Below are 25,459 nucleotides of genomic sequence, written 5' to 3'. Positions count from 1 at the left end.
CTTTAAGCAAATGTAGAGAATGGTAAAGTACATAGCAATGGAAATAAAACTTCACATTCAGCTGTACATGCTCATCCACTTGTGTTACATCACATTCTAAAATCTACTGTATGACACACTTAATGTCCCACTTGAACATCGTCAACAACAGAATCCTTCAACGTGCACTCCTGCTATCAGACCTTTAGTTTAGTCCTTTTATAAATCTGGGGTCGCCACATCGGAATGAACCGCCAACTTCTTCAGCATATGTTTTACACAGGGGATGCCCATCCAGCTGCAACCCAGTAATGGGAAGCATTTACACACTCTCATTCACAGACATACACTACGGCCAATTTAGTTTCTTCAATTTACCTATAGCGCATGTGTTAGCACCAGAGAACCCGGAGGAAACCCACACCAACATGGGGAGAACATGCAAACTCCACACAGAAATGCCAACTGACCCAGTTGGGACTCAAATGAGCGTTCTTCTTGCTGTGAGGCAACAGTGCTAGCCACTGTGTCGCCCTCACTGCAGATTAGCATCACAGAAAGGAGAGGTTTGGAATAATGAATCACAGAACAAATTATAAAGGCGTTGTTGGGATAATTCTTTAAAAATAAATGCACTGCAATGAAAGTGATTTTTAACCTTGCATGCATATCAGCCTGTTGGGATCCCTAAAAACCCAACTGCAACCTTTAATGATCCACAATAGGGGCCCTTTTAAAAGAATGGATCAGTGCATTCTATGGTAACCCTTTTTGTTGCTAAAAAATTTAAACCATTCATTTATTTTCTTTTCGGCTTAGTCCCTTTATTAATATGGGGTCACCACAGCGGAATGAACCACCAGCTTATCCAGCATTTTTTTTACGCAGCGGATGCCCTTTCAGCTGCAACCCATCACTGGGAAACATTCCCAGACATTCTCATTCACACACATACACTACAGACAATTTAGCTTACCTAATTCACCTATATCACGTCTTTGGACTGGGGGGGAACCGGAGCACCAGGAGAGGAAACCCACACCAACACGGGAAGAACATGCAAACTCCAAACAGAAATGCCAAACACTGACCCATCCAAGACTCAAACCAGTGACCTTCTTGCTGTGAGGTGACAAGGCTACCCATTGTGAAACCACGACACCCTGCCTTGAAATCACAGAAATAAATGACATTTTCAAAATGTATTTCAATAGAAAACAGTTCTTTTAAATAGTAAAAGAAAAGTTTCATAATTTTACTTGGTGAGAGGAAAAAAATCATGGCTTGATTCATACAATAAAATAATCACACAATTAGATTTTAGATAAAAGCTTGATACCATTTAATCGTCTTAGGTATAGATACTTGCCACAGACAAAAACTCAATACAATGAAGCAATCTAAAGTATTCATGGTTTAAACAGCATAAACTGAAACATTGGAACACGTTATTCCAAAAAAGCAGCTCTTTTTTAATGTTTGTTTGACTTTTTAAGTGATTATGAGGGTTATGTTTAAAAACATTCATGAAGGTTGATGCCTGAGAATCAGCATTGTACTCACACACACTTTGGTTACAGATACAAATGCAAGATCTGCTCAAGTGGCCCAGGACTTCTTGATAGTATAAAACATTACATTATTTTCCCTGTGTGTAAACCATAACAACATTGATGTAAAGGCTATTTATATAAATACAAAAATGACAAATATGGTGTGTACAGGTAAGGCATAGTTGTAAGTGCATGTTGGCGAATCCTAATTTGGAAATAAAAAGTGTTTTCAGATGTGACACCTGCAAATGGCAGATTTAAATTAAAAACTGGTTGAGTTTGACTTTAATTCAAGACATAGAGTGTTGGATATAAAAGGTCTACTTATTTCCATTTAACTGTCAGGCAGGTTTGGCTGAATTAACGGAATCAAGTCAAAAGAATAATTAGTACAATATTGTGCAGTAAGATAAAGAGCTTGCAAAGGTACTATAACCACCATAAGATTTGCGATATAAGCACTATTTTGATGAAGACGTTCCTTGTGTAGAAGCCTGAGCTGTACATTTTCAACAGTGACTATATGTGGGTTGGAGACGCAATGGCGATGAACCTGAATTTCTAAACTCACTTCCAATGATTTTAAAGGTCAAGAACAGCAAAAACAATAATCATCAATTCATATTCTTCCTCTGGCCAAGTTCACATACAGCTATGTTTCTACACGCCTACAAAGATGCCATGATGGTTACTCTAAAAAGTTCTGTCTGGAACATTGAAAAAGAATCAGATCATATTTAAAGACATTTTAACAACAACATCCACTAAAATGTGCCCCAAAAACATCAGAAAATGTATTTAAAAAGTAACCGAAAGAGACAGTATGTTGACGACTAGTCAGTGAAGCCTCTTAAAGGGAGACGTCCTATGATAAAATGCCTTTTGCATAGTTCATGCTAGCCAGTTGAAGGGCAGGGGTGCCTGTTCTGGTCTGGCTGGATGAACAGCAGTGGTACTGGTGGTTGAGGCCACGATTCTTAGCAGCTTAGTTCAGCTGCTCCAGGTAGGCAGAGAGCAGCGGCTGAGGAGGGAGAAACTCTTCCTGTTTGTTAACCACTTCAGTCTGTCGAGCACCATTACAGTCAGAGCCTGTACAAAATAAAGAAACACTTCAAATTACACACTCGACTTATATTTCATTACATAAAAATTGACTTTGAAAAGTTAGTGGAGCATTTTTATGAACAGATGTCACAAGCTAAATCAAACTGTTACCAATATATAACAATATACATAACACTTAAGTTAGTTGATCGAATGGTTTTCCACAAGTGTGTTCATGATAACTAGTATAACTAATATACAGTCACCAGCCACTTAATTAGGTACACCTGTCCAACTGATCGTTAATGCAAATTTCTAATTAGCCAATCACATAACAGCGACTCAATGCATTTAGGGATGTAGACATGGTCAAGACGATCTGCTGCAGTCCAAACCGAGCATCGGATAGTGGTGGGCAAAGCGAGGCTTCATGAAACACTGAAACAGTCGAAGCAAATGTGTCGAAGCTTCGAAACGTTTTGAAAACCCCATTCTACAGTGAAACCTAGTGTCATTCTTTATGTATTAAACATAAAGCTGGAACAGCTTCGGCAAAGAATGTTAAGCAAATTGAGCTAGTAAACCCCACGTTGTAGAGTTGAAACTTCAAGTGATTTAGTGGAGTGGTGAGAGTTCCTGACTAACTTGCAGGGATCATGGGTTTGAATCCAGGGTGATGCAGCTATAGATGTTAGTTTTTAAATGCTCTGTTCTTGTAATGTGTTTTGTTTTAACATTATTCTGACATCCGAATGAACACTTTGGGAATAAATATGTCTTGTTTTGGTCATAAAATAGGATTGGTGCTAGATCAGATACGATTGCTGCTGGAAGTTAACGAGAATTATTTAAATTATTCATAAAATTTCCCATTTATTGTATTTTATTAGCGTCTACACCAACCCTAAACCCAACCATCACAGTGCTGAAAAAAATATTAATTATTGTTATACAGTGTTACAAAAACGATGCTATATTGATGGCTTATCTGCAGCTGTGTCCTATCTAGACTTTACCATAAAACAGTAACATTATTAAAAATACATAAAAACATAATTTCGGAGTATTTGTACAAGTCGGGATTCAAACCCAAAAGCCATTTGCAGCACAGTAACTTTGTGCACAGACACGGTCCACTAGGTTATATGAGACAGAGATTTATGCCAACCCTTTCAGTCAAATGCAGAATCTGTAGGTCTTGAAATGCTTCTGAAATTATCGATGGTTTGAATCGCTTTAGTCACGTGAACTGTGTGTTTCGAATCACTATAGTCACATGACTTGGATGTGTCGGCTCATGCTTCGGTGCAGTGTTTCAAAACACATGCGCTTCAGGATCTCGACACTGTGTTGAAACATCACTTTCATGTCAGCCATCCCTAGATTTAAGTGACTTTGAACGCGCCATGGTTGTTGGTGCCGGACGGGTTGGTCTAAGTATTTCAGAAACTGCTAATCTACTGGAACTACTGAAATACGCACAACCAGCTCTAGGGTTTACGAAGAATGGTAAGAAAAATATTCAGTGAGTGGCAGTTCTGTGAGCGCAAATGCCTTGTTGATGCCAGAGGTCAGAGGAGAATGGCCAGACTGGTTTGAGCTGATAGAAAGGCAACAATAACTCAAATAACCACTCGCTACAACCGAGGTATGCAGAACAGCATCTCTGATTGTACAACACGTCCAAGTAGTCCATGTACAGCAGCAGAAGACCACACCGAGTGCCACTCCTGTCAGCTAAGAACAGGAAACTGAGGTTACAACTTGCACAGGCTCACCAAAATTGGACAATTGAAGATTGAAAAACCGTTGCCTGGTCTGATGAGTCTCGATTTCTGCTGCGACATTTGGATGGTAGGATGGAACCAACTGAGCATCGTGTCAATGCCACAGCCTACCTGAGTATTGTTGCTGACCATGTGCATCCCTTTATGACCACAGTGTGCTCATCTTCTGATGGCTACTTCCAGCAGGATAACGCGCCATGTCATAAAGCGCGAATCATCTTAGACTGGTTTCTTGAACATGACAATGAGTTCACTGTACTTGAGTACAAATGGCCTCCACAGTCACCAGATCTCAATCCAATATGGCACCTTTGGCATGTGGTGGAACGGGAGATTCACATCATGGATGTGCAGCCGAATGGTCAAATAGTGACAGTAAAAAAAAAAAAGATCTGGTCTTTGGTAGATCTTACAAATGGCAAAATAAAATCTTAGATAAACAATAACAGAAGATATATTGCAGCGTCTTTATTTAATTAACAAAAATGAAAAGCTAAATGGAAAAGCCACGCATGACAAACTTAAGACACCTTACTTTTTACATAGGAATAGAGAGGGTGAGTAACAGCTAATCAAACGCCTAGGATTACCTGATCTTCAGCAAGTGGAAGCACTTCTATAAAAGCAGATGTTTTGACATTCTGGAGCCTTCTGGAGTGTGTTAACACAATGCCAAAAAGGAAAGACATTAGCAAAGGTCTCAGAGAAGCAGTCGTTGTGGCCATCAATCTTTGAGGGACACTACGGCAATTTCCAAACAATTTCAAGTCCTTCATTGTCCTTGTGAGGTTCAAGTAGAAGACAATCAAAAGAGACACCAATATTATCAGGGGTGGACAAGGCAGAACATTTACCTCAAGATCTACAGGCAGTTGAATCCTAGGTTTGTCAACTTTTGCATTTTGGCTTGATTTTTTGGTGTCATGTCATGTTATGTTGTTCACCCGAAGTTTTATTTGAGTTTTTAAGACCTGCCGAGAACCAGATACATTTTTTATATGTGCAGATATGGAAAACCATGGAACTCATTTGGGTGACCTAACTTTTTCAGATGATTTTATTTAGTCCTTAGGAAATTACTATTCGCATCATCAGCCTCATTAAAAAAATAACCAGAAATGATCAACATTTGAAGATTACTCACTTGCAGAGGTCAGATCCATGTACTGGCAGATAGCATGAAGCAACAGTCGCTCATAACTGAAGAAACACAGACACATCTGAATCAAAATATAGTGTTCACTAAAATGACTATGAATATCTCAAACAACGTCTTGAAATATTAATAAAATGTACAGTGCTCACCCTCAAAAACCTCTCTTTTAAATTCATATTTTTAATAGGAAGCTATACAATATAATATTTGCGCATATACATTAGACTAGTCAGTACTGAAGCCAAATCTGGAGCTTATCTAACAAAGTAACGGTCCAAAAACTAGTACACCCAAACTTATATGTTATAGAAAAATATTAAATACAAATTTTCCAAAAAAAAGAGAAAAAAAAAAGAGAAGCAAAATAAAAAAATAAAAAATGTTGAAATTTTGTAGCTTGTAATTTTTAATTTTTTTTGCAAACATTTGCTTGAATTTAAATATGTATTATCTTTCAATTTCTAAAGATGTTCAGTGACTGAAACATTAATTTAATAAACATATCCGTTTAATAAATCTGTTTTGTTTAAATGCACCAAAAAACTATATTGACTGAGAAATGGATAAAAATATTCATAAAATGGGGTGTTCTCAATTATGCTGAGCACTGCATATTAGTTAGTGGAGGTCTGAATTAAGCTACGGTCACACTGGGCTTTGTGTGTGCGAAATTCTGTCGTGCGGCGCTGCGAAAAGGGGCGGGATTAAACAAGATGATTAGACATTTAAAAAAAGCAAGCGATTGCTCCATGTTTTAAATTTCTGTCCGGAGAGGTCCTTTTTTGATCCTCGATTGGTCTTGCGCAGTCAAGTCATGCGATTTCGCAGATCTGAGTTCACCAAGCTTGAACTTTGCACCGCAGTGAACTGCGAAACTTAACGCATGACCCTGCGTTTCCGGTCTGATGCATTCACGTGCGTATGAATGGAAGTCTATGGGAGGAAATGCCCAGTGTGACCGCAGCTTCAGTCGGTGGATGTGAGAGATGCATTAATTGATAGTTTGTGCACCTGCTGCTGAGTCTGGTTGTGTAAATCGAGTGAGGGTGTGCCATGAAGAATCCCAGCAGATTGGACTCTAGACCCTCCAACACTCCCTTAAACAGAGTAAATGTATGATATAAAGAATGATATAGAGAAATGATGGAGGAAATGCTTGTTCAAAAGGTGAAAGCTAAAGATGAAGAAAATGACAGAAAGACTCACCATGGGAATCTGTCTGCGTTTGAGTGTCACACGCAGCCTCCGATCGATCCTCTGGAAACATTCCTGAGAGCTGAAGGCAGGATTAGCTGGAAAAAGATCACCACAAATATGTCAACAAATAACATGATCATCACTGAAACAATAAAGGCGCTGCAAATTTTGGATGGCCCAAGGTTGAGGAATTAAAGGTGACATCAAATTACATTTTCACTTTTCCAGCATAGAGAACTACGAAGTGGCCACCTTCATCAAAAGTTTGTATCACAGATGGCAGTCATGGCCAGACTTATCACTGTTCACATGTAGATGTTTGAATACATTTTACATTGATAATGATGGGCTGCAATGTCAAGCAATGACAAATTAAATGCAAAGATTATTCACTTGAGAGACGGCCAAGTACAATCTCACATTTTGTCAGTGACTACGTTTACATGGACATCAGTAATCGAATTATTTGCCATAATCTGAATAAGACAATATGTTAAAGATGTTTACATGAGTTGCTTTTTGAATGTTCCTTTCATGATCCTCGATTAACATCATCGCATCACCACGCCATCCACATATCCTCCGGAGTTTCCTGTAATTTCGGGTGTTTCATTTTTAATTTGCCGACTTTAACTGCAGCTTAGCACTTTCACTTTCATTCAGAAATGACCTCCATGACAAACGAGATATTGGATAGGAGTATAAACTGCATAGGAGTATAGGAGTATAAACAACAATTGTGTTGTTTTAATAGAATTTGATACCGCACACCATATAGGGGGACAAAAAAACTCTGCTTTTCACAATGCAAGTGTCTTTGGTCTTTCACTGACTCGGTAGGTGCAGAGAAAAGTGTCAAACAGCCGTGTGTGTATAGACTATCCTTTTGCCAAATGCAGCGAGAATCCTACGTAATGGTAAAATCTTGATTGCAGTGTTTACATGTCTGTACAGCATTTCAATAATGCGACTTAAATCGGCATACTCCACATGTCTTAATTCAATTTCTGTTTAGTTCGATTATGACCTTAATTGGATAAAGGTAATCAAATCTCTGTTTACATTGTCTTAATCGTATTAAAATTATTGGTGTCCATTTAAATGTAATCATTGTAATGTGGAAACAGCTTTCAGCTTTTCATTAAGACCCTAAATATTTATATCAACTTTATGACACCTTTTAAAGTTTTGGGGTTCAATTTCATAACAATGCAATAATGTTTTAAAGTTTAAAAGGTCAATATCCTGAGCTTCTGAAGCAGTGGTCACCAGCCTTTTTAGGACCCCAAAACTTTGGCCTTGCTGAAAGGCAAGATCTACTTATCAAAAACTGACAGAAAAATAAAAGCTTGCATTTTCAACTTGAGACCTTTTTTAATTTGTACAACCAAGAAAAATCCCCCCACTCCACTCCACTCCACTCCAAAATCACTGTGAAAATGCTCCGGTATGTCTTCTAGAGAAATGAAAACTTGGTTGACAATGCACTGTGACATTAGCAGGAATCAGATCATATAAAGCGCCAAATGTAAACTAAAAAACACTGGTGAAACTGCATTCAATTATACTTAAGTATTGAGTATGTAATATATTAGCATTTCATAAATTAGCCGTCATAAAATTCTATACTCATTCATTCATTTTCCTTCGGCTTAGTCCTTTTATTCATCAGGGATCGCCACAGTGAAATGAACTGCCAACTTATCCAGCATATGTTTTACACAGCGGATGCCCTTCCAGCAGCAACCTCGTACTGGGAAACACTCATACACACTCACATACTACAGCTAATTTAGTTTATTCAATTGACCTATAGCGCATGTCTTTGGATTGTGAGGGAAACTAGAGCACCAGGAGGAAACCCGCGCCAACACGGGAAGTAAAATTCTACAAATAACAATAATTACAACAACAAACATTTTACCCTAATTCAGCAATTGTAACTGCGGGTTTGTACCATAATGCAGCACCAATTAGGGGTTTATTGTTTACTATTGGCAGTCACAGTTTTGCACACTGCTTATGTGCTCTGGGCACACATCTTTTACAAAAACTCAGCTGTTACTTTGTAGTCTTGCACCTCACAGGGTTTAAAAGGAGAGCCGTATTTTGACATACAAAAGCAGCAGTTGGATAAAGAAAAATAAAAAGAAATGTATTAATCTTAATCTTTCGGGATATTCTGGGACATTGAGATAGATCTACCAGTCGATCGCAATCAATGGGTGGCCACCACTGCTCTTAAGTGTAAACATAACAAACAAACAGCTTAGATGGCTCAAGAAGACCAGGCAGAGCATGTGAAGAACAAATTACTCTCAGTGAACATATCAAAACTAAACAGGGCTTAACTTTTGTGTGATGGAATAAACATATGTGCAACTCATATTCGATTCAGAGTGAATGTGTTGTTAAATGTTGTCTGACCCTCTCTTTGGTCTTTATGGCTTTTGTTAGAGTGGGTCCTCTGAGCCTCCTCCTCTAGGAGAGCCAAAAGTCGCTCTTGCTCCTCTCCAGAACGATTCATAAAATCACTCCAGTACTGAGAGACATGAGAAAGAGAGAGAGTGTGAATAAAGTGAAGAAATAAAAACATTTCCTTAACATATAGCAGTCGCAGACAGCTGCTTTACCTCCATGTAGTTTCCATTGGTGCAGGCTTCAGTGAAGATGCTGGGTGAGGCGGTTTCATGGCCTTCACCATCCTCTTTAGAGCACTCATCTCGTTCCAAAAGATTGTCCAGGAAACGAGCTACGCACAATAAGAGTTGTTAAAATGATATTTCTAAAATGTTCCAAAATCATATCTAAAACAACCTCCAAATAATATACATTTATTCTTCTATAAGGACAGTTGTTTTCTTAATTTTAAATCACAATTGGACGATGCCTTCGCATTCAAGGTTCATGTATTTCCTAGGAATTAAATTCACAACCTCAGAACTGCTAGTGCCAAGAACTGCTAAGGTCTAGTAAATGAAGGCAGTATTTTTTCTCTGAACTACAAGTACCAAGTTACACAGCAAAATCCTCAGAGTTAAATTTACTCAGTTCAGAGTGTATTTGGTCCCTCTCTAAACTGAGTAAAATTTACTCAACAGTAGAGTTAAAGTTAATGAGACAATGAAGGGATTAATTAAGTGTTGATTGAGTCCTGATGATGAACACCTGTTGTTAATATACAGAAACAGAGAAGAGAACCGCAAAATTACAACTGACTTCAGTCACAGCCATAGATGAAATAAAACAAATAAAATCTCTCAAAATCTCAGCAGAGGATCAATAACCAATTCCACAACAGCAGCTTTACTTATTAACAACATGTTTGGCCTTATTTCTGCCACAAAATTCCATATAGTGATATAATTTTATGAATTATTTTTAAAACAACATAAAAAAAAAACTCCACTTTTTGTGTTTTAGCTGTCACCATTGAGGAGAACAGTAGTTGCTTTACTTGGGCTCTGACTCGATTTCAAATGTTAGTTTCGCTTTCTTTGCCAAATAGTGTATTGTAGCAAATATTGTATAAAGAGAGCAATTGTGCTCTGGATAGGATTTTGACCTATTAAGTTTTAATAACGTATTACCACAAAAGTAGCACTGTATCAAGAAAATGGAACTCAGCAATACTGTTATTAGATTACAAAACACATTGACCATCTGAAACACACAGACATAAAGAATCAGCATGAGCTTCTCAACTATGGTGAGTTTTTTTTTTTCCTTTCCAACAGTGCATGCTGGGAACTATGGATGAATGTTGTACGATTCTCTTAGCATACAGTGCTGCCAAAAATTAAATAAATCTCTAACTCTAAAATCTAATCAAATTTCTAAAATCACTGTTGAGATAGATACGCTGATTATTGATGTCTGTGTCTCTAAAGTGGTTCAGGTGCTCAATGTGTTTTAAAAATTTATAAAACCACAGCTGAGGTCCATTCTCTTAAAAAACATTGAATATTGTTTCTTAAAGGGCACATAGTTTACCTCTTTTTTATGATTTAATATTAATATTATGGTTCTTCTGAGTGTGCAGGTTTAGGTTCAGTTTAAAACACAATTCAGATTTTTTTATTATAATGTGTTAAAAAGTGTCATGTTGGGGGCGTGTCCACAGTTCACTGATTTAGGGGTGTGTTGCTTCACATGTAAATTAGTTTCGGCTTCCCGCCCAACGTAACAAGGGGGCGGAGCCATAAGCTCACTCGCTCTGTGTTTGCAACACAGACAGCCAGACTGAGAGGATCCGCATTCAGTCGTACATGTACGACTCGGACACAGACCAAGCAGAGAGTGCAAAATCATATGTGTCTTTGTACAGTTTTACAGCCAACTGTGTGCTAGTTTCAAGTACCGAGCTTGTACACCGAGACTAATAACCACGCACACTGAATTAACTTTGACTAAGGCAGTGGATGCGCCGCTCGAAGCCGCGACACGGCACACCAGACACTCTCTGCGGTGCGGCAGAAACATGAAGTGACCCGAATCGTCACGCCACGCATTTTTGAATTCAGTCGTCTTTAATTTAACTGAATGTTTTTAGTTTAGAGGAAAGATCACAGTAACATAGATACTTCAAAATGTTAATTAACATGTAATGCAAACTTTTTAAAACATTAACAAAGAACAAAAAAAACTTTCTGTAAACATTTTGGAGTCTTCGTTGTGATTATACAGTTTATTGAAGGCTCTGAAATTTCGCAAAATTACTCCTAATGTGTAGGCCTGTAACGTGAAGGAATTTGTGTTGTGCGATATATTGTCACAGAAAGTTTTGCGATAAGTGATATTATCGTCATTTTAAGATTGATTTATGCCACTGATTACATAATGATTATATAACAGCATAATAATGTAAATGGGCATAAACACTTTAAAATACTCATCATTTTTAAGGTTATTCTATAATTTGATGTTAAAAAGGTAAATATCCTATTATATATACTAATAAATGTCCAAATATAAACTTTGACCCTGGTGAGGTAGAATGTAAATGTCATTATAAAATGGCTTTCACGTTATTTGTGAGTTTGTAAATATATATTGCAATGGCAAAAATTATTGAGGTCATCACCAAGTATTGGATGATATGTCGATATATTGATTATTATGACAGGCCTACTAATGTGTTCAACAGTGTGTATATGAAAATGTAATAAGCTGAGCAAAGATCATCATTTTATTTCACATCGTTTTTATTTGGGTAAACATGTACTGTGCAGTAATTAATAAATAAAATGAACATGAATGACATAATGAAAAAAATCAAGAACAAGACTCACTGTTTTCCTGTCGTCTTTGACTTTTCTTACCCTTGGCTCTGGGAATAAGGTCAGAGTTTCTGATAGCCTGATTAATAAAGAACTGCTTTTTTTTGGCCGGAGAAACACGTTTAGCAGGGGAGCTGGGTAGAGAGGAGCATCGTGGCTCATTTAGGCTGCAAAAAATAAATAACATGTAACAAAAATCTCTTCAAAATCATTTCATAAAATTACTAACTCAAACGGTTTATGCATTAATCACTAATCCAATTACTCAAGTAAAAAAATTATGTGGTTAATTATATATTGGTCTCAAATACAAACATACATGCATGAGTGTAAACCAGGTTTGTGTGGATTCATTAATTGTGTCAGTGGACTTAAATGTCTTTCACAGTGTTGTAGTGAAACTACAGATCCCTCTGTGAAGACTCACTGGAGTGCTTTTATTTATAGCTCTAGCCACAGGCCAGATGCTTCATGGAAATAGGTCACAGCTTATCGCTGCAAAAACATATGTACATTCTAGCTATCTTACAGGTGTGTTCTATAATCTATTTAAATAGTATTTGTTGGGAAGAATCTACCCTTGCTCACCGAAAGAGAAACCAAGTAATCAAAAATAGGGCATTAAAGGAAATATTAACAACAAACAGATAACTGCAGATAGGAAATGAAATTAGACAGATAGATAGACAGATAGATGGATAGATAGATAGACAGACAGACAGACAGACAGATAGCGACCAGACAATCGGCTAAGGTGCTGAATATTAATCTATATATCATTTACAATAAGAACACCTTCAAACTCTTATTATTATTACATCATTTATATAAAACTGGGGGTGAATAAGACGCTATAGACATATGTAACGTTATAAGGCGTGCATTTAGTTAAGCTTATGAGCTTCGCCGGCTAACAAAAACAACTGACGTGTATGTTGTGAAGCAAATAAAATAATTAGCTACCGGCTACATGCTAAAAAATACACTTACATTACATCCTGTTCCTCATTGTTATTGCTATTCAACACAACCATCGCACAGTCTTCTCTCAAAGAAACACCACAGACACAAACAAAACACTGGCCAGAACAGAACTGCTAGCCGAGATGGCTAAAAGCTAGTGACAGAGAGTGTGGGTGGAGTCTGTGGGACAATGCAACCATGACAACTAATTCAGTCAATAAATATCCTTCAAACACTTCAACCTTACTGGAGCCCTTGATCTTTTTAATGATATTTTTAAAATATTTTTTATAATTTTTTATATTATATTATATTATATTATATTATATTATATTATATTATATTATATTATATTATATTATATTATATTAATGGCCTCAAGGGAAAAGCGAATCTGATTATTTACCTGGTAACCATTTTCAAGTATAAAAAAAACATTATTATGCTTATTAATGTTATTATCCCGATAATATATTTAAAAAATATTTTTGATTGGTCTTTCAGCATAGACAAAGATCCAGTTTGCTTAAACAGTTGTAAAGCTTCAGCAGTATATGGTCAAAATGACAATGGGAGAAATGTACGGAGCTATAAAGTGGCATTTAGATTGGTCTGTTATGTAAGTATTTTCATGAGCAGTATATTTATAGTTTGTAGTATTTTTCTAATTGGGAATTCATATCAGGGCCGGCCCATGTCATAGCATTGTGTCTACCTGTGCAGCTGCTGGTGCCTCTGGAGCAGTGCTGGTCGTGCCACCTCATCTTGTTTTGTGTCAAATTTCAGCATTGAACCTCCGCGTACAATACAGACGAAATAAGTCATTTAAATAAAAACTCATAACATGCTATTAAAACAATGGGCTAGTCAAGCACTCTTCATAATGTGTCTAAACTACAACCAATTTAACCTGCACAATATGGTGACAAAAGATAACTCTTGCTGTCAGTATAAATCAAAGATATTTGTGGTTTTTAAGAATTAATGAGTGTATTTTTAAACAAAAACTTTGTTACCATTCAGAAACAAATAATCAATAATGAATTCATGCAATAAAATGGTTTATGGCCTGTGGCTTACAGTAATTTGACTCATTTCAGAAAGCATTTTGGCTTCTCTGTAAAATATAATGATGACAGAATAAGATGTGGTGACCTAAATGCGTTCTTAGGTTATTAATGAAAGGTGTTTTCTGTCACTGTTTGTTTAGCCTGTATTAATGCATTGTGTAAAGCTGCACGATTAAACATTAAAAGATTATGATCTCAATTCAAACCTGCGTAACATGAACGATAAATGAGGATAATAATCATTTGCATGTGTTTTTTCTGCATTTGATTGAGAGAGTTTCTGTTTTTACACTTTCAGTTCATTATAAATAATTAAATAACACAGAAGTACTGGGAGAACAGTTTATAGTTCATGACATGACATTTGTGTCCCTTTTTTTGCTAATCCGCAAAACAGTCCGATCCATGACTCAAAAATCGTTGTGTGATCCGAACCTTGACATTTGTGATCCATTACACCACTAATACATACATACATACACACACACACACACACATATATATATATGTATGTGTATATGTGTGTGTATATATGTATATATATATATATATATATATATATATATATATATATATGTATATGTATATGTATATGTATGTGTATGTGTATGTGTGTGTGTGTATATATGTATGTATATATGTATGTGTGTGTGTATATATGTATGTATATATATATATATGTATATATATATATATATATATATATATATATATATATATATATATATATATATATATATATATATATATATATATATATATATATATGTATGTGTGTATGTATTCGGTTACTTTTATAAAGTAATTGAAAAGGTACACTACTTATTATTTTAAATAGGGTAATTTGTAATCTGTATTGTATTACATTTCCAAAGTAACCTCCCCAACACTGCTTTTAAGAGACTGTTTCTATTCATCATTCTTACTTTTTAATGAACACGAACTGTCATAGTTTATTAAAGACGCAAACCCCTCGCTGCACATCAGCTGCACCTTCAGCAAACCCCCTAATACGTGCAGCACGAGGACTTTCATGATAATTTATCAGCGTCAAAATTTGTGGATCTGTTCAGCGAAATATTTGACTGTGTGTCACTGCATCCCAAACGACTACAATGATATAACTAAGCATCATCAATGAAGTAAACATGCTTAGGTTCGGAAGGTAAAGATGCAGTGTGAGTGCAGGCCATCGGGGTAGAGGGGAGGTGGGACAATCTGGCATGGTTCAAGGCAACTGTACCGTAGTATGAGAGTATGCCCTGAGATGCAAAACAGCTGAATGTTAGACATGCAGTTGGGCTCCCCTTATTCAAAAGCAGATGCTCTCTGCCATCTCTATGCTCCTGAATATCTAGAAAAACCAAGACCATCCATGTCTCATCACGAGTCCCATGACATTATGATAAATCTTGTGTAAATCATAGTCACAATGATTATTCAAATTTTCTTGTATTACACTTTTATTGTTTTGATACTTAAAAACATTTTTCCACTATATATATATATATATATATAGTTGAAGTCAGAATTATTAGCCCCCTTTTTAATTTTTTTTTTTCTTTTTTAAATATTTCCAAAATTATGTTTAACAGAGCAAGGAAATTTTCACAGTATGTCTGATAATATTTTTTCTTCTGGAGAAAGTCTTATTTGTTTTATTTCGGCTAGAATAAAAGCAGTTTAAAATTTTTTAAAAACCATTTTAGGAACAAAATTATTAGCCCCTTTAAGCTGCATTTTTTCTATAGTCTACAGAACAAACCGAAATTGGGGGAAAATAAACAGGGGGGTAATAATTCTGACTTCAACTGTATGTGTATATATATATATTTATATATAAATATTCAAGCATTTTAACACTTTATGTACATAATAAAGATTGCAAACAATACAGTAAATTTCCACTTTACCCATATTATACATAGAATTTCTGGTATATACATGCTATATATATATATATATATATATATATATATATATATATATATATATATATATATATATAATAAAAAGCTACATTTCGAGCATTGTAACATCTTTGCTGTGAAAAACAGTGATAATCTGGACTAGAATATCCAAATCATTTTAAGCTAAAGTGCATCAGAGAAATAAATTCTAAAACAGTAAAAAAAAAAAAAGAAATAAAAATCAGGAAATAAATACAAATATTGAGGACGTGAAGGCAGACTTTGAGTTTGATATTGTCTCTACACTGCACATCTGACCTTTACATTCAAAAAGTAAAGCTGTCTGAGATAATGTAACATCCAGCAAAAATAGTATCTGTAGTGGGTTGCACAAATACTATAGAGATGTGCATCTGACATGAAAATAATGCATCAATTATGTTAAAGAGGAGATGAACTCCTGCCAAAACACATATTTTTGTCATGCGTTATCTTCCGTTTTCAGAAGAAAAACTAGTTAAACAATCTCAGCTTTTTGCACCTTTGTTACAGAGCTACCAGGAGAGCCAAACTGGCTGATTATCTGATTGTTTTAAAGTAAATATAAGGAAGATGACATGTGAACAAGGCACCAAACATTGAGGAAGAATGACTCACTGGTGACACACATTACCACTGTTTGGTTCCAGAGATGTCTTTGTCTATTCACACTTTGCTTTCCTGCGTTTTGGTACTGACGATAAACAAAACTGACGGGTCTTTTTTTCCAGGAGACTGGTCTTCAGTGGAATTTGATCCATTAGCTGCCTCCCCGACAGGCTCCATCCGCATCTGCTGTTGCTGTTTTGAGACCGATGGACTTTTCGATTTGCTCTTCCTAGTCTTTGAACCAGTTGACTGAGGCTCAGTTGAAGGCGTTGAGGGAGAGCATGGCGTGGAAGACCTGCTGGTTTTGCTTAGCTGGAGGTCTGTGGGCCGCTGAGGTCTGTTGGGCTGAAGTGCCACAGATCCACCATTTACGGTGATCTCCCTGAGCTGATCGTCATCTGTCTGATCTTTAGCAAAGTTGACAAACACCTGCAGGAAGACAACACTCTTAGTTCTTCAGAGTAACAAGTCCTGTTTCAAAACCTAGTCAGATGCCTCCTGACACCAAGGGCCCTATCATACACCCGGCGCAACATGGCGCAGAGCGTTCATGGCGTGATTTGTTGCTATTTTCAGACCAACGCAACTATCATTTTCATGTTTTGCGCCACATTGTTTAAATTTCAAATCCATTAGCGACACTTTGTGGACTCATGGGTGTGCTGGTCTAAAAAGGAGGTGTGTTAATGGCATTAGTTATGCGCCTATATTGTCCAAACGCTTACATATTGCTAAATAAACACAGGATGTACAGCAATGCACATATCTTTACATATGAAAAAAAATTAAGAATTAAAATGTTACAAAAAATATAATTTTTCTACATAAACATAAAAACCACTGCCTCCATGGCTTCTTCATGCAGGTGTTTTCGGTTTATTCATGGCAATTTGCATAATGTTATTATTATTAGCAGTATTATTTATTATATGCATATTTATATTTGTTTGAATAAAAACAAGTTTAGATTTGTCCACCTGTCAGGTTTTGGAGATGTATGCATGACCATTTGGGGCATAGGAATAGGACGTAAGTTTTTTTGACCACACTTCATTATTATTGTTCATTTATTCGTTTGCTGTAAATTAGAACTGATTTTAGAAAAATCTTTGCGCTTAACAAACTAAATTAAATATGTAGGCTAATGGATGTCTTCAGTAAAGTGTGTTTCCATTGTTTCCTTACTCTACTAAAGTAAAGGAGTAAAGTAAAGAAGTAAAGTAAAGAGGCCGAATGGAGCAGGCTCGTTCTTTATCCTCGAGCTGATGGTCTGTTTAACAGTTTTCTCGCTAGTAAATCATTCAGTTTTTCCACTTACAATGTCCACCATGTAAATAGCACACAACTGACTCTTAAAGGGAACGGAAGATGAGATGAGTTTAATGCAGGTTATTCTCAAAACACACCCATAACTTAATAAGAGAATAAGCACAACCATGTTAGCATGCGCCAGGGCACAGACTGTATTTTTACATCCTTAAAATATGGACACGTCCTTAATGCTTCAGACTTTGCACTTAGATCATTAAATAGAGCCCCAGGTATGTAACCATAGCCTTCTAAAATAGCTTCTACTGGCCAGATTCTACAGATCAGCAGACTGTTATCAAAAACATCCACTGTTAATAGTGTAACTATTAACAAAGTACAGCTTGCGCAAAATTCACTTTCTAAAGCTTTCTGTGGGTCAGTGCACCATATCTGTTTGACAAATGTAAAGGGACAGTTCACCCAAAAACGAAAATTCTTTCATCAAAAACCAGCAGACTGAGGAACAGCTTTTTCCCCAGAGCTGTCTTCCTTTTGAACTCTGCCCCTCACTGACTCTTTTGCCCCCCAATACACCCCCCACACTCCTCTAACTTATACTCCCCACAATCACTGCACTATTTAACATTTGCACATTTAAAGTTTGCACATATTCATTGCACTGATTCATTTATTTGAACTGGACATACCCACTGCACATGGACATTTGTAATTATGTTTATCTATCTGCACACTTCTGCTATTAATAGTATCCTGTAGATATATTCATTTATTGTAAATCTGTTCATAGCTAATACAACCTGTATATAATGTTCATAGTACATTCATCTGTAAATATCACAATAGTTTTTCTATAACTGCACTTTATAACTTATACCTGTATCCTGCACTTGCTGCTATTGCACTGCTGGTTAGACCTAAACTGCATTTCGTTGCCTTGTACTTGTACATGTGTAATGACAATAAAGTTGAATCTAATCTAATCTATTCTAATCATTCACTCTTCCTTCACTTATTCCAAAACCTGCTTGTTTGAACACAAAAGAACATGTTCTGAAGAAAGCTGGAAATCTGCATTGGCTTTCATGGTACATCGTATTTTTTTTCTCCTACTACGCATGTCAGTAGTTACAGGTTTTCAGCTGTCTTCAAAATATCTCTTGTGTTTTTAACCACTCGAGGGTGAATATAGTACATTTTCATTTTGGGGTGAACTATCCCTTTAAACAGTTGAACCATTTAATCATATAAAATTCCAAAATACAAAAGGTGAGTTGACCCATACTATTCTGTGACCGGCTGGTGAGATCTGAGGTCCAGTTGGACACTATTTCGTGCGTAGACACTTTCCGTGCATTCCGTAGTGTGCTAATTCTGAACCTACTAAAGCAAAACTTTCTTAGCAGATTTTGATGTCTAAAAAATACAGAGCCTCTATTTTTGATCTCTTTTTTTCCAGTTTCCAATATCTACAAATAATTTTCAGTAACGTTAATTAACAATATGAATAAAATATTATCGATTTAACTAACCATAAACCTATCGATGGTAAATTCAGAAATATGTGCTAGTGATGTTCTAGCAAACATCACTTTACTATTACAAAATCATAGAAATAGATTATATAAAACAGAAATAATAATAAATACTTTCCATTAAGACCAAAAAGAACAAATCCAAAGTATCTGATACATTTAAAATGTCTTATCTCTAATTGTAACAAAGTCAAATGACCCGTCGCTAAGCCATGCCAGACATGAAAGCTTGACAGGCGTAACAACAGTAACTAAAAAGGGCTGGGCTTAGCAAAATAAGTGAAATAGATCTGTTGTAAAGGTCTGTTTGTCTAACAAAGGTATGCCTGTGTGCAACATTTAAATTATTGTCATTAATGAGGTTTCACGATAGTCATTATGTCCTACAGGGGTCACACACGTCGCGCTGTGCCACATCTTTTTAAATTGTAAACATTGTTTTCTATGGATATACACACACACCAATAGCGGCATTCAGCATCTGCCCACAGTGCCCATCTACGACTCGGGACACTGTTCCCCAAATTCCTGTTGCTGTGCAGCAGAGCGCCATCTGAAATCTTGTATTACATAATATTATATTCACGTATGGAACATTCACGTCTGGTGTCCGATACCTCAAGTTGTCATGGTCATGGTATGGTGCTGCGCTTTTATCTTGTGTGCAACAGGCTAGCTAAAAAGGTAACTGCCAAAGCAGCACAGTAGGTTTTCCTCAGCTCTGTACTCTCTCACCTGATCCAGTGTTGTCTGTGACACAGAGTAGTCAGCTATCCCCAGCTCCTCATAATTATTTGACAGAACCTCAAAAACACGAGCGAGTGAGCAGGTTTGTGATGGCAGCTGGTACTGGAGAACATTTTGATGTCTCTCCTTCAGCTGGATGCCAGGGAAAGAGTTTTGGATGTATGCTTCCACTGGGCATGGTTCTGAAGATGGGGTGGACAGACGAAGGATTATTGTGTAACCGTCTCCAAACCTAGCAGAAAAGACAAAAAGGTGGAAATGAAAACCAGAAATGCCCATACTAGTACAAACTATCAACATAATTATTTTCATTCCACTGTAACAAATAAACTTCTTTTTATCCTCTTTTCGTTTTAAAATGATCATCTATCAATCATGACTTAAGCTGTGGTCACACTAGAGTTTGAGCTTGCGAAATTCTGTCGTGTGGTGCTGCGAAAAGGAGCGGGTTTAAACAAGATGATTAGACATTAAAAAAGCCAGCGATTGCTCCAGGCTTTACATTTCTGTCCAGAGAGGTCATGTTTTGATCCTCGATTGGTCTCACGCAGTCAAGTGATGTGATTTCTCAGGTCAGCGTTCATCAAGCTTGAACTTTGCACCGCAGCAACATGCGAAACTTGACGCATGACCCTGCGTTTCCGGTCTGACGCATTCGCGTGCGTATGAATGGAAGTCTATGGGAGGAAAAGTCAAGTGTGACCGCAGCTTGAATCTTCACTGTAAAACTAAATAAGTTAAGGTAACTCAAACCATTTGAGGAAACCCATTGCACCAAACCATTTTAGTTTAAAAACTAATCCTAATGAGTACTGTGAACTTAATCTATTTGAGTACAAGAAGGAATTTGAGCACACCAGAACTCAAACACCAAAGAAAACTCAAACCAATTGAGTACTGTAAAATTTTAATAAGTTAAGGCAACTCAAACCGTTTAAAGAAAGCGATTGCTTCATACCAAGGTCAGATGAAAAAAATGAAGCATCCTACTTTTTGCATATTGCTACTTGAGTTCAGATCTTGTTTTTGAGACTGTATGAAGACTGTACATAATGAGCTGTATTAATGGATTAAAGAGCCCCATTACGGGTTTTTGAAAGTTACCTTCCATGCAGTTTTAACACTGCCATAATTTAAAACGTTGAGCTGAGGTTTAAATAAAATTGCATCGTGCATGAGGCTTTTGTCCCTCAAAAAAAAAAAAAAAGTCATTTGAACAATTCCCCATTGTTTAGACTCATCATGACATCAGAACGAAACACTGCCCCCACCCACTTGTTGCGTGAGTAGAACCTATGTGAAGTTGGCACCCCATAAAAACAAATAATCCCCAAAAAACACATTCGTTTGTGTTATGTTTGTGCTGCAAAAACTGGTGCTGGTTTGGGGTCTGAGATACTAAGCATTATTTTTTTGATTATCATTTCATGTGACGTCACTTTCAACACCATGTTGCTCAAACGACTTCAAATCAGCACAGGTCGTTTGTGCTCGAATTGTGCTGGTTTGTGCCGTTAAAACAAACACTGTTTTCCTCGTTTAGATTTAAGCAAAATATTTCAGGAGCCGTGACGTCACTCTCCACCCCATTTCCTCTAAATCGCACCAAACTGGGGTCATTTGTTTGTGCCTGATTTGTGCCGTCAAAACAAACACTTTATCTATTTTCGTTGTTTAGATATAACCAAATTATTTCAGGAGTCGTGACGTTACACCACCCCAGGTTTTCTAAATCGCACAAAACAGGTGTCTTTCGTTTGAGCTCGATTTGTGCTGGACCCAAGAAAACCTGAAAGTCTCCTCTCAGTTTTTGGGGGTTGGTATTGCATCATGATGCAGAGATGCTAAAAAAGGTCATTTTACTTACGAATGCAACAGTAACCTACCCTACAACATGAGAGTTGCTGTCCGTTTGTTATTAAAGAAAGGATCAGTACCAAAGATTATTGATGTGGGACTTTGTCAGACATTTTTTTCCACCAAATCACAACCTGTAAGTGTGATTAATATGGTTGCCTCCTTAATCTCTGTTGCATGCTAAATATTTATTTATTTGTGAGTTGTGTATGGTTAACTGGCTATCACATATCATTCTAAAACCATGTGTACAACCAATTTTAACGTGCTTCTGAGCTCATGAACCCATAGCGTCGGTCATTGCTAGGCCACCATCAGCTGTTCTTAGACACCAGACTCGGAAAGCACTGCACTGCATTTTGAAACCCATTCACTTTCACTTTCATTTTAATGGTTTGAGCCATGCTGAACAGAACGCACATGCTGATGTCAATGTTCAAAATAGTTTACCTTTTGCTGAATATATGTTTTTATTATTTGGAGTTATGGTGAAATATAAAGCAATATGCTGGTGTAACTATACTGCTTTACACTGTATCTGCTATACTCTGTACCCTGGCTGCCGTTTCTTCAACATTGTCTTGATAAGCCATGGTGGTCGTTTTTGTTCCTGACTTTGCTTCATGCACCAATCACTATAGACTGGGTCATCAAACCAATCACCACAGATTAGTGTCACACAAAGGGGGTTTGGAAAAATTTATGACTGAACAATTGAAATGGGAGGTGTTGGGATAATTAGGTAAACATAAATGCATAATATAAAATAAAGTAAGTGTTTTTGAACTTGCATGCATATGAACCTTTTATAATGCTTAACAGGAGCACTTTAAGCTATTGTTTTAGAATTGTTACCTGTTCTTCAGGTGTTGAACTGAGCCCAGGCACTGGAACCTGCCATTCACCATGATAGCCATTCGAGTACACAGAGCCTCACACTCCTCCATACTGCAAAGACAATAGAATCAGCAGAATGGGGAGAGATTCAGGAATCACGTACAAAGGCATCTTCATACTTTAGGTTTTTACTATAGTTTCAACATATTAGAAAACTGGTTGGACAAGGAAATGCAAGCTGGTAGGGGTGGGATTTAGAGAGTTTGTCTGAATCAGCTCCATAGTTCCTGAGGTTGTAGGTCAGCAGGTCGTTTACCTGAATTTGGCCACTGGTAAGGACAGTGATGAGCTTGTTTCACTACACATTAAGTCACTGAATGTGACATGGGAACATCCTCATAGTACAACATCAAAACTGTAATTTATATACAACAACAAAACTATACTACATTCATTTTACGAAGTTTTTAAAAGTACATTATAGCTAAATAATTAGTTTGTTTCATATACCAGCCACATTTCAACCATTAAACAATTATAAAAGTTTGCTAGATTGTTCCTAACCTGTTACCAGATGTCAAAATTAAATAAGTAATGGAATCTTCTTTAGAAAAACGTCTCTCGTTCACGTGATTCATGTTTCACACTTCTGAACTGAGCATTGATGCACCCTGATTTTTATGGTGCATTGTAGGACTTTTCAGGGTGCAGATGTTTCATTGCACTAAAAGAATTCTGCAATTGAGACAGCCCTAGACACTCTGCTCAGTGCCCTGACTAATAAACAAGAGTGCTGATTGAGACGCATCCAGACTGAATGATTGGACAAGTCTTGATATGGACAAGGGCAGGGGTCAGGAACCTTTTTTCAGCAAAGAGCCATTTCGGATTTTTTTGGCAAATGAATTTTTTTTAAAGAGCCATAAGGGATATATATGTAATATCACATGTTGAGCAAGTCCATGTAATAATAAAGGGTAATTTATAGAATTTCTTTCTTTTGACCACTCATGAACATTGTTTGAATTTTATGGCACAAGGTTACCATCGAAATGTAAATGGCATGCCCTTTATTGGTGTCATGATTCAAGTTAGTCCACAATGCCGCACATGTGCATTGGTTGAAACATCCTTTTATTCTTATTCATTTTGCTGTGAAAATATACAATAAAAAGGTCACGTTAATTTTATTTTCAATAGGAAACTGATTTTTAGTGACAGTTTAATTTTTTTATTGAAGGGAGACAGCTGGAGAGCCACATATATTTGGTCAAAGAGCCACATGTGGCTCCCGAGCCATAGGTTCCCTACCCCTGGACCAGGGTATATGCAGAAATCCTAAAGATAATTTCAATACCCTTTTAAGGCTTTTTAAGGACCTTCTCAGTAAATTTTAAGACCTCGTCGCCACTTCAAGTTCAAATCAGTATCAAACCTTTAACTCAGTTGTTAATAAACAGTTGCAGTTAAATAAATCAATGGAGCAAAATCATGCAACAGATCTCAGATAAGCTCGGAAGAAACAAAGCTTGAAAAAATAAATGACGCGGTTGTCTTATTATAATCTTGTTTTCCCTTTTTGCTGTATGTTTCGCTCTATGGTTCCACTACATGTGGAGAGCGTCACATCACCTTACTGCATTTGTCGCAAATTACATGACATCACTCGGATGAAGGAGCTTGGCCAGACGCGCCCCGGCTCGAACCAATCGCGTGGATCAAGCACGACATTGTTAATATTAGGAGAAAAATAAGTATATTTATGTTTTTTTGACGTCAAACACTTTGGATAACGCTTGAACAAAATGTAAGACCTCGTAAAAACACGATGAAGACTTTTTAATACCTTTTAAGGGCCTTAATTTTCTCGTAATTGATTTATCAACTTTTAATACTTTTTAAGACCCCGCGGACACCCTGTGGACACGAGAAATGTCTCTTATTTTCACTGAAAGATCTACTTGACATTTAGATTTGAGGTTTGAGGTGGCTCGAAAGGATGTTAAAAATGAAATATAGATAAATTATTGACAATGAGATCTTTAACAAGCATTTCATTAAACAGGGTGACATTTCAATTTGATGAATTGGCCTTCCTATATGAATTTGTAGTGGTGTTTTCTACCTGTGAGAGGTGAGTACGACAGACCGTCCTTCTTTGACTACACTGAGGATGCAGTTCCAGAGGAAACGCTTGGCCTTCGGGTCCATTCCAGTAGTTGGCTCATCCTGACAGTGGGAAATGAGGGACATCAGCATTCATAGACACATCATTCTGTAGCTCCACAAGTTAATATAATTTGTAAAATTTGGCATATGATGGTGTAATGGATCAAACGTACCAGGAAGATGACAGGTGCAGCTCCAATGAGAGCAATGGCAGTGGATAGTTTGCGCTTATTTCCTCCGCTGTAGCCCCCAGCCTCTCGATCAGCATACTGACTCAGACCGAGCTTCTGAACTCCCCACTGTGCCACCTACAGGAGAGGCAAATTGAGTGAAACAGCTTGTTGATCTATATAATGCAAGTCAATGTTATCATCCCTCAAAACAATAACAAAAAAACAAAATGAATGCCTATAGCTTCTGATGATACATATAGTTCTTCATGAAGGAAAAAGTTCAGTC

The 25,459-nt window shown here is 36.8% G+C and overlaps 2 protein-coding genes across 2 annotated transcripts in view; both read right to left on the bottom strand.

The window, feature by feature from the left end:
• Positions 1 to 1,427: 1,427 nt before the first annotated feature.
• Positions 1,428 to 13,118, bottom strand: r3hdm4 (R3H domain containing 4). Its single transcript, XM_056468557.1, has 8 exons — positions 12,986 to 13,118; positions 12,008 to 12,162; positions 9,350 to 9,468; positions 9,144 to 9,258; positions 6,726 to 6,811; positions 6,531 to 6,616; positions 5,508 to 5,563; positions 1,428 to 2,621 (listed from the first exon to the last, which is right to left on the bottom strand). The coding sequence occupies exons 1-8, from the start codon at positions 13,027 to 13,029 to the stop codon at positions 2,518 to 2,520; spliced, it is 765 nt and encodes a 254-aa protein (XP_056324532.1). The 5' UTR covers positions 13,030 to 13,118; the 3' UTR covers positions 1,428 to 2,517.
• Positions 13,119 to 16,066: 2,948 nt separating this feature from the next.
• Positions 16,067 to 25,459, bottom strand: part of abca7 (ATP-binding cassette, sub-family A (ABC1), member 7) — a 62,003-nt gene continuing 52,610 nt past the window's right edge. Inside the window, exons 44-48 of the mRNA XM_056467879.1 lie at positions 25,174 to 25,308; positions 24,957 to 25,060; positions 22,850 to 22,942; positions 20,126 to 20,369; positions 16,067 to 17,015 (exon numbers count right to left, since the gene is read on the bottom strand). Coding sequence (XP_056323854.1) covers positions 16,644 to 17,015; positions 20,126 to 20,369; positions 22,850 to 22,942; positions 24,957 to 25,060; positions 25,174 to 25,308 — 948 coding nt within the window. The 3' untranslated portion in view covers positions 16,067 to 16,643. The remainder of the gene's footprint in view (positions 17,016 to 20,125; positions 20,370 to 22,849; positions 22,943 to 24,956; positions 25,061 to 25,173; positions 25,309 to 25,459) is intronic.

This window comes from Danio aesculapii, chromosome 11, assembly GCF_903798145.1.
Source record: "Danio aesculapii chromosome 11, fDanAes4.1, whole genome shotgun sequence".
Classification (NCBI taxonomy): Eukaryota; Metazoa; Chordata; class Actinopteri; order Cypriniformes; family Danionidae; genus Danio; species Danio aesculapii.
The sequence above is the reverse complement of the archived record's forward strand: the minus strand, read 5'-3'. Positions and strand labels throughout refer to the sequence as shown.